We start from the raw sequence: 10,204 nt of genomic DNA on the forward strand, positions 1-10,204 counted from the left end.
CTGTGCATTTATGAGCCAGGCATTGTTCTAAATTCTAGAGACTAAAATGTTGAACAAAACTGATAAGGTCCCTACCTTCAAGGAGCTTATATTCTAGAGGGAAGAGACAAGAAATGAACAACAAACAATATCATTTCAGAGTAAAGCAAGTGTTATGAAAGAACTAAGAAGATGCTGGGCACAGTGGCTCACGCCTGTAATCTCAGCACTTTGAGAGGCTGAGGCAGGTGGATCAGTTGAAGTCAGGGGTTCAGGACCAGATTGGCCAACATCGCGAAACCCCATCTCTACTAAAAACACAAAAATTAGCCAGGCATGGTGGTGCATTCCTGTAATCCCAGCTACTTGGGAGGCTGAGGCAGGAGAATCACTTGAACCCAGGAGGCTGAGGTTGCAGTGAAACGAGATTGTGCCACTGCACTCCAGTCTGGGTGACAGAGACTCCATCTCAAAAAATAAAAAATAAAAAAGAACTAAGAAGAAAGCTATGCTAGTGATTTAACTGGATGGCATGGAGGGATAGGGACAGGAGTAAGAATCTTTAAGATTGAGTCATCACCAAGAGCCTTTGAGGAGGTAACATGTGAATTGAGTCTCAAGGGATGCCAACAAGTTGGTCATGTGCAGCCTGGAGAGAGAAGAAGTATTTAAGGGAGAAGGCATGGCAAGTGCAAAGGCTCTGAGGCGCAATAGAGACTGGGGTGTTCAAGGAACAGTTAAGGGGCCAATGTAGCTGGAGTGAAGTTGGTGAGGTTATTAGCAAAAAATGGGAATAAGAGAGGTGACAGAGACCACTCTGCATAGGACCTTGTGGGGCAGGTGAAGGAGTCTTGATTTTAACAGTAAGCTTTTTTTTTTTTTTTAAGGTATGAAATGAATATAATCTCCCTGTTAAAAAGATACCTCTGGTTGCAGGGCTAGGGACCCTGAGCTCCTTCCCCTTTACCTCACTGGGCACCTTTCACTGAAAGGTAGTAAAACCTAGGATTGGCCTCAACCTGTCTTCCAGTTAAGCCATGTAAAAACTTCAGCTCCATGTCTTGGTGCCTTTGGCTATACCATGGGCTGGAAACCTGCTCATGCCTACCTCAAAGGCCTGTTAGCCATATTAAGGAGGATATACAGATGGTGAGCTGAAGCGATCAATCAAAACAGTGAAGACCCACAACAAGTAAGTTCTTCGGTCTTCTGGGCTCTGGTGGTCCGCCTCTGCACAGAGCTACCAAAAATATCTAGGTAAAAGCCCCTATAAAAGCTGCTTCACAATGAATCATTCCTGGAAGAGGCAATGAAACAACTAGAACTCCAAACCAACACCTAGCACTGAGCCTGATACTTGGTAAGCCCTCCATTGATATTATTTGAGAAAGTAAATGAATGATTGAACAAATCTATGAGAGAACAGTGCTATGCTTACTGATTATTAATCTTTTTCCCCCAGTTATCTTTTTCCCCATATGCCTTAGTAAAAAGAACTTTTAACTTCCAAGTCTCAGTTGGTGGTCAAGTGACTTAAGTACTGACCAATGGTATACAATACAAATTGTTGGGTGAAGTATTATAGAAAACTCCTCACAAATAGCAGCTGACTCTACTGTAAAACCTGTCTGCCTTTCCCTCTTCTTTCTTCGAACAAGAACCTGATGGCAGGCGCTCAGACAGCATTTTGTGACTATGAGGCAACACCGAGGTCAAGCCCTAAGAATGGCTGAGAAGAAAGGGTAGCAACTATTATTTAGGAATTTGCAGCCAAATGCAGTTCCTAGTTTACACACTGATCTTCCTGTTGACTGTGGAGAGGGCCATGTAAAAACCGTGTGGAAAATGACTCACTAGCAGAGATTACCGAAATTAAGTTTAGAGTCTGTAGTCCTCTCTTATGTGTGAGATTCTAAGGCTATGCCAGATTCTCAGTGGAAAAGACTGTAACTCTTCAACTTGAAATTAAAGAACCCAGTCTGGCAAACCACAAATCACTTTTTAAAAGCCACCAAGCTTTATAATTAAAATGCTTCAGGATTTTCTTGAGACAGGGTCTTGTTCTGTCACCCAGGCTGGAGGACAGTGATCACTGTTCATAGCAGTCTCTACTTCCCGGGCTCAAGGGATCCTCCCACTTTAGTCACCCTCCCAAACCCCACATAGGCACATGCCACCATAACCAGCTAATTAAAAAAAAAATGTTTTTCGTAGAGACAGGGGTCTCACTATGTTGCTTAGGCTGGTCTTGAACTCCTGATTCAGTTTTTTCTTTTTAATCTTTTTTTGGAGGTAGAGTCTCGCTCTGTCGCCCAGGCTGGAGTGCCGTGGTGCGATCTTGGCTCACTACAACCTCTGCCTCCTGGGTTCAAGTAATTCTCCTGCCTCAGCCTCCTGAGTAGCTGGGACTACAGGCGCATGCCACCACACCCACCTAATTTTCTGTATTTTCAGTAGAGATGAGGTTTCAACCATGTTAGTCAAGATGGTCTCTGTCTCCTGATCTCATGATCCACCCACTTCGGCCTCCCAAAGTGCTAGGATTACAGGCGTGAGCCACCACACCTGGCCAGTTTTTTCTAAGTAGTACTTTTTAAATGCTGAATATAGATAATTGTTGCTAACATGCATATCGAAAACTGCCAATCAGGACACATAAAACAAGACATCTTTTAAAGCAGCTGGGCCACCTTTTTGGTGTCTAGGTGGAGAGCCTGGCTTCACTTAGCCTGTTATAAAATTGTCATTCTTACTCTTTCTGTGGCTGCAGAGCTAGCCTTCCTGGTTTAGGAAACTGCATCATTCAAAGGTGGGAGTTAGTTCTCGAACCCACTGCTCTTTGGACTGCTCTGCCTCTGCACTTCTCACTTTCCTTATTAGAACTGGATTTTTTTTTTCTCCTTACCTTCCTATCTCTTACTTCTCACTCACTTCTTTCACTTTTTAAGTTTCCCATTGTTTTTCTTACATATGCAAACCCATAGAGGTACAACTAGGATTCTGAAAAATAGTATCACCCTTTGCCAAATAGGTAATAAGGACAACCGGGAAGAAGAGAGGGGAAACCCATGAAGTCCTTTAATGTGAGGCAGCTTATCTGCAGACGACAGTATCGGACTTTAGCTGACCTTGAGAAACACACATAGGGCAGACACTCAACACGTCATGCCATCATCTTACATTAATAGTTTCACCAAATGATAATCATTTATTTAACAAAGTTTTTATTTGTTTCAAAAGCATCTACCATGTACTTGGTAACCATAGGGAGCTTCATGGAGATATAAAGATGAGTAACTCCCAGTGTCTGACACTAGGAAGACTTTCATGACTGCAAGAAAAGTCACACAACTGGGTTGGTCAAAAACAGCAGAGTAGAGAATATGATTTGTCAAAAATTAGCATGAGTCATTCACTGTGTTAAAATCTAGGAATTCAAAATATATGCAAAACAAACAAAACTCATTGGCCACCTTTAGAAAATGCTAGGAAACCAACTAACTATTTTGAAAACTGGTAAACAAAGGAAAAGAATCAAGTATGTATCCTTTGCTATATAACCCGTATTTCAGGATTAAAAAATCATTGATGAGACAAAGATTCTCTCTGAATGTGAATCAAATAAATGAAGAACTAGAGTATCACCATTTCACAACTCCTAATGAAAAATATGACAACCAGGCCATTTGCCTCTGGACTGAAGGATACATCCCACCACACATCTGGTGTTCCCGACAAAAAAGTTCAAACCTGAATTGGATCAAGCCTCTTACTCAACTCCAACTGAAGAACATACAGGAGATAGAGGAATGTTTACATGATACTACAAGGAAATAATCATTGAAATTCAGACCAGGGAGCACTCTACAGGACAAATGATCCAGCTTTTTCAACAAATAAATTGTAAGGAAAAAAGTAAAGTATGAACCTATATATTAAAAAAGACAATGTATGGACCTTACTTGAATCTTCATTTGAAGAAACCAACTGTAATATAAAGTTTATCAAGTAATCAAGGAAATTTGAATACTAATTGGAAATTAAATGACATTACAGTTATTGTTAATGTTTTAGGTGCTCTATGGTATATTGCTCTGGTTTTTTAAAAAAGAGCCGTTGTATTTTAGAGCTTCATATTACAATATATATGAATGAAATTATACAATGCCTAGGATTTGCTTTAAAGTAATCCAGTGTTGGTTACAATGGGGAGAATGGGTAGGAAATATAGATGAAATGAGACTGGCCCAAAGTTGGTAACTGTTGAATCCCCAAGCACATATTACCAAGTTTCATTAAGCAATTCTAATTTTGATTGTTTGAAATAATTCTAAAATAAAAAGTGAAAAAAATAAAATAAGTCAAACTCCTACTCTCCCCCAAATTAAATAGTCTGAGTGAGATAGGAGAAATGGAGAAGTCAAGGTTGTACAGGGAGGCCAGAGAGGGCTTCCTCCAGGAAAAAGGCATACTCTCATCAGTGAGTGCATGTAGGAAGTACCACAAGCCTAGGTACCAAGTAAAGCTTACCATGTACATATGTGTCAGGCCAAGGAGCCTGGGCCACAGAGCACAGGTCTGTTATGGGCAGTGAGACCTACCTTGAAAGACAAAATAAGGTGGGCCTGGGCTGTCCAGATGGGCAGCCAAGAGTCTCTTTATTGGGTTCATAGGACCATTAGCTTTTTAAACAATGGGGAGGCACTGTTTACCACAAGCATGTTTGAAAGGGGATGTGGGGAGCCCGACAGCATTTGCAATATAAATACAACACTAAAGGAGAATGGACAAAATCTGACTTCTCACTGCAAGTATGAGAATGAAATAAGAAACCAAAGACGACTGAGGGCATGGAGAAGGGTCTGGCAGAGAAAGGGCAGGTGGGAGGTAGAGCTCCTTCAAGTGACAGATACTGGGCTGAGTCTACCTGTGAGTTTAAAGTATGCATGACACATCTGTAGTGTTCTCTTGCTGCTTAGTTCAAAGACAGCGATGGGGAAAATACTGGTTCTTTTGATGTCTATGAATCAAAGTATAAACTCTGTGCCAAAATAATTTAATGTATGAGCTTTTTTTCTTAAAATTATTAGTTTTAAAAACTGAAAATATATAAAATAGCTGAAAAACATGCAAACATTACCTTAAAAGCCAAGCCAAATATGTCTTCTTTAAAAAAATTTAAGAACTGCACAGAAATGTAAATTATATGGATATATTTTTTCCTTTATAACCTAAATTTGGGAAACCTCACAGGTAATCTTTAGAAACCCTTAGTAACAAAAAACCAAAAGATATTAATCACATGTAAAGGGAACTTTCTGAACATAGTTGAATCAGCCTGAGGGAAAAAAAAATACAGAGCAAAACACTTACATTTTAGCGTAATTTTACTTAAGTTACATGAGCAATGCAACTTCACTACTGCTGCTGATACAAAACAAAGACGAAATCGTGAACATTTCTAAGTAAAATTTTGTAAAACATTTCTTTTGGGGACTTAACGAGAACTAGGTTTTCGGAACTAAGTTTTTAAAAAGAAAAGATCAAACTTAGTTAATTATGTCATCCCGATCACTTTCTTCAAATTCAGCATGAAGTATCATGAAATGTTAAGAGTTGACAGTATAAAAATTTTACCTTCATAATGAATAATGCAAGAAACAATAAGAGAACTACAGAACAAGGACAACACTTCTGGAAGCTGATGTACAGCTAGAAAAAAAACTGAGGTTTGAGTATTTGGTAGGATCACACAAATAATCTCTAAGAGAAGACAACCAAACTAATCTAACTATATGAAAAAATGTTAGAACCCTGAATTAGTTTACCTAAGGCAACTATTTCCCTATGGACAGGGCTGTTTGGACCTGACCCTCACATTTTATTTCTCCATCTCTCTTTTGTTTCACATTAGTCGAATGAAATTATCATTTCCCCAAGGCAGAGTCCTCCTGTGATTTGTTAGGCTGGTTTATAATAATGAGTCCATGTGTGGACGGCAAGAGTGACAGTCTGTTTGCCTATAACTAACTATGTGAGGTTGGAGAAAGCCTCAAATTGGACCCTGGAGAAGCAAGTCTGTTCTCTGTTTATACCCACCCTCTTTGGCTAAAATAGGCATGTGTCTGTGCGGAGAAATGGTGCCACATTGGAATCCTGGAATTCCCAGAATTAGGAAAAGGACTTCAAAGAATGACAAGATATGCAGAAATAAGGTTTTCAGGTGGAAACCAGTTTAAAAGGAAAAAGAAACGCTTTCCAGATGCTTCTTTTGAGCAGAATCCAGTTATCTTTAACATCTCTCAGAGAAGTCATCAAAAATAAAGAAACAAAAACTCTGCAGAATACTTGTAATTAGGTAATTTTAAAAGAAGTACCAACTCCGTAAATCTTCATTTTAGATACCAAAAAGATAGGTGGCTCATCAAGATTTTACCTTAGCTAGGGTATTTTCAGTTCTTTCTAAAAAGGACAGTTTCTGACAAACGTAACCCACTCTAAATGACATCTGTAGAGAAAATTCACCCTGGGGTGAAGAACACTCCTGTAAGTAATTTACCCTGTGGTACCTTCAGGGCATCCCTTTTAATGGCCATGTCAAAATTACTTCTAAAGCCACATACAGAAGCTAAAAGACACTTCTGTCCCCCCCTCCTTAAGCTGCAGTTTAATTTTACTGACAAATTGAACTTTTAAAATGTTCCTCTGTTTATACTTATCCCTAGGCATTCATAAATGACAAATGTGTGCTTAGGGACAATTATTTTGTTACACAGGGAAACCTGTATGGCTTTTCTCTCTCATCTGTCGGGTTGGATCACCTTTCCACTCTGATGATCTTGAGGTACAGAAAGTGGGCATGGGCCTGGGATGCAGGCCTAACTGCTACATGTGGGAGATGCAGTAAAAAAATAGAATAGCCCTCTAGTAAATCTCACGCTTCCAAGGCAACTACTTCATGTTAGTCAATATTTCTAATGTGAATTATAACCACAGCAAAAAGATCACTGTTTCACATTTTGGTAGATATCAACGGCCAAAGAACAACTTTAACCACCTTCTGAAGGAGGAGAAGGTCCCTAAATCCTTACTAGTCTGAAGGGACACTATAGGTACAGATGATATTTAAATTAAATTATGCAGACGCCTGAACATAATTACAAGTTTCCAAAGTGTGAGCAGCATGTGTGCTAGGTGAAGATTTCACCACCTCATCTCAGCATTTAACTACAACAGGAACATGTTCAACCAACAGTTGACTTCAAATAGTAATAGTTTCTTGGTGAAATTAGTTAGCAAACTTACTGGATGAGAAATCAAATGATGACTCGTATCTTACTCGTTTTAACCATCTGATTATGCCAAAAAGAATAGTTATTTCTCAAAATTCATCATCACAAAAGGGGAAGCTATCTTTTCACACCTCTTTAAAGAGCAAATCAAATCCAGTACAATTTGTAACATCTGAAGTAACGTTCTTTTATAGGATGTACAAAATTTTATTTTGACATAAACTATTTTAACAGGGTTTTAATAATGTGTATCAACGAATTTGGGAAGGGATCATTGAAAAGAGAGTCAGTGTATCTATCACCGAACAAAAGTTTCAATACATAAACAAGTATTTGCAAACTCAGGGTCGAAGACTCTTAGAATCTTATGAAGAGATCCCATAAAATCGAATAGCAAATTAAAACAATAAACAGCGAATGAAAAAAAAAATCTGCCAAACGCTGTTTTTCAGTTCACTGTCAAGCAACAATCTTGTCGCTTTGATGAAAAGAATATATTTTTTAAAAAATTGTTGCTACATCTGCTCTGTGGTCCTATGCAGCAACACATGTTCTCTCTCACGCGCGCGCGCGCACACACACACACTCTCTCTCTCTCTCTCTCTGACAGGGATTCCCAGGACACCGGTGGGGCCTCTTTTAGACCCCTTAAGTGTTAACAGCAGAGGCCTGGCTGAGACCAGGCGTCTGGGCCGATTTAAATGCCCTGGCCTTCAGAGGGCTGCGGCGAGCACAGCCATAAAACCAGGGGACCTTACCGAACCCCCGAGCGTCTGATCCCCCCACCCCCTAAACGCACGCAACTTCACTCACACAATTAAGGCTGGGAGATGGCATTCCACTTAACTGTCAGGCTCGGAGCGGTGGCAGCCCTGCAGCCACAAAGAGATGCCTTAAATGAGAAGAACATGTTTCTACACCGCATTTGAGAAAGTTTGGCTCGGAGCTACGCGCTGATTAATATCAGATCTCCTTCACTCGCCTGGCCACAATCTTGTCACATCTGGCTGACAAATCCTGAGGAGCTCAGGCAAAGCCAGGCGGCGGCTCCGAAGGAGCAGCGGGAGACCCCGCAGCGGCCTCCTCCTCCGCCCGCAGCCCCAGCCCCGCCGCCGCCCGGCTCCCAGCACGGAACCGACGGGGCGCTCCCGAGATGGGCGAGCGAGGCCCTCGCTCGCAGGTCCCGAGGCCGGGCTGGGCCGGACTGTTAAGGGAGCTCCAAGTTGGGGGCGGGGGCTTCCCGTCCCGGCGCTTCCCAGGCAAACCCCTGAAGGAGGCGGCGGGCGCGGCGGCGGGCTCCGCAGCCCGGGCCGACTTCCTGTCACTCCAGGGAAACCTCGGAGCGGCGGACGCGGCTCGGCCCGGCTTCCACCCCGGAGCCGAAGCGCCTTAGCCCCGTCCCAGCGCTTTCTGAAAGACGGGCCACCTCGCGCGGAGCCGCGGCAAGGACTCCAGGGTCCGTCGTGAAGCTGGTCAAATCTGCCCCGCACACGCTCAGCGCTCGGTCCACGTCCCGGAAGCTTTCGGGCCGGACCTGTCTAGCGATTTTCAGTCGTGGGTTTTTTGTTTTTGTGGGTTTTTTGAAGTTTGTTTTCTGTTTTGTTGTTGTTGCTCTACAAAAGATTTGTCCCGCAATGGACCGGAGCCTCCTCACGGCCACCCGCCCGTCCCCGCAATGCTCCTCAGAGTGACCGGAGGCTGCCGCGCGCCCGTTCTCCAGAGAAATAATCCCCGGGGAGAAAGACGGCCAGTGTGAAATATCAGCTGTTTCACAAATTCTGAGGTAAAAGAAAAAGAAAAAAGGGGGTCGACCCCCACAGGGGGAAACAGCAAGTCCCAACGTCCTGGGCTGAAGCCCGGGGTGCGGGCGGCGGGGAGTGGCGTGTAGGGGACCCGAGAGTGCCGCCGCCAGTTTCCACAGGCTCGCCCGTGGGCACCTCCGACGCACCCGCTGCCCCGGCGCCGAGACCGTTTGCCGGCTCCGGGATGTCGGGCGGGGACGGGTCCCAGCGACTCTCAACCGTCCCGGCCGGAGACCACGGTCCCTCCCGCCGCGCCTCAGGGCCACGCTGCCGCGCAGGTAGCCAGCCGGCCCTCGGGAGGTGGCCCTCGGGTACCCACAAGAGCCAGACCCCAGCGGCGTCCCGGGCCGCCTGCCCCGCGCGCAGAGTCCCCGCGCCCGCGGAGGGCGCCGCGCTTACCTCGGCCATCCTGCGACCGCTGCGGTGCTGGGGCTCCCGGCGCGTCTCCCCGGCCCGGGCCGCCCCGCGTCCGCCCCGGCTCGGCGGGCGACGCCGCATCCACGCTCCGGCTGTCGGGGCCCGACCCGGCGAAGTGGGCGGCTCCCCCGGCGCCCAGGCTGCGCAGCACGGTGGCCGCCCCCGCCGCGCACCGCGTGTGCCCGCACGCCCGCCCCCTGCGCCCCGGGGACGCCCCTCCGCCCCTCCCCCTCCGCCCACCGCCCGGTCGCCCCACGCTGCGGGCCCTGCTGCGCCGCCCGGGAGGCCGCCTCCCGCCCCGGGACCGGATAACGCCCTAAATCAGCGCAGCTGAGGCGAGGCCGTGGCCCCGCAGACCGCGGAGACCTAGCCGGCGGCCGGCGCGGAGGTGTCTGCCCCCGCCGGGCTTGAAGGCACTTGTTGGTAAAAGACACAGACGTGTCGGTGTTTGCCTCTCCCGGGGAAGGGCGAAACGCTCTGAAGTTCTCTGGCGCTCTTCTCAGATGATTCGGCCTCCCCTCCTACCCTGGGGCGCCATCGGGGTCTCCCTGCCGCCGAGGAAGAAGGCAGCGCCGCCCTCGCCTGCAGAAACCTCATTCCCGAGAAAGTGCGGGACGAGCGTCCCGGGATGTGGAAAAAGGGGATCGCCAGGTTTTCTTAAGAACTCAGACAAGCCCTCTCCCCCGCCCCTCACACACACACCTTCCCTTGGGT

General features: G+C 45.6%; 1 protein-coding gene across 2 annotated transcripts in view; it reads right to left on the reverse strand.

The window, feature by feature from the left end:
* BNC1 (basonuclin zinc finger protein 1) overlaps nucleotides 1-9,571 on the reverse strand; it is a 28,806-nt gene extending 19,235 nt beyond the window's left edge. Inside the window, exon 1 of one of the 2 annotated variants that reach the window (XM_073013091.1) lies at nucleotides 9,473-9,571. In XM_073013091.1, the coding sequence (XP_072869192.1) occupies nucleotides 9,473-9,571 (99 nt within the window). Of the gene's footprint in view, nucleotides 1-8,118; nucleotides 8,263-9,472 lie in introns of those variants that run through there. The other variant, XM_037987794.2, reaches the window with a different exon arrangement.
* Between the last annotated feature and the right edge of the window lie 633 nt (nucleotides 9,572-10,204).

The sequence above is a fragment of the Chlorocebus sabaeus genome, chromosome 29, assembly GCF_047675955.1.
Source record: "Chlorocebus sabaeus isolate Y175 chromosome 29, mChlSab1.0.hap1, whole genome shotgun sequence".
In the NCBI taxonomy this organism is placed as follows: domain Eukaryota; kingdom Metazoa; phylum Chordata; class Mammalia; order Primates; family Cercopithecidae; genus Chlorocebus; species Chlorocebus sabaeus.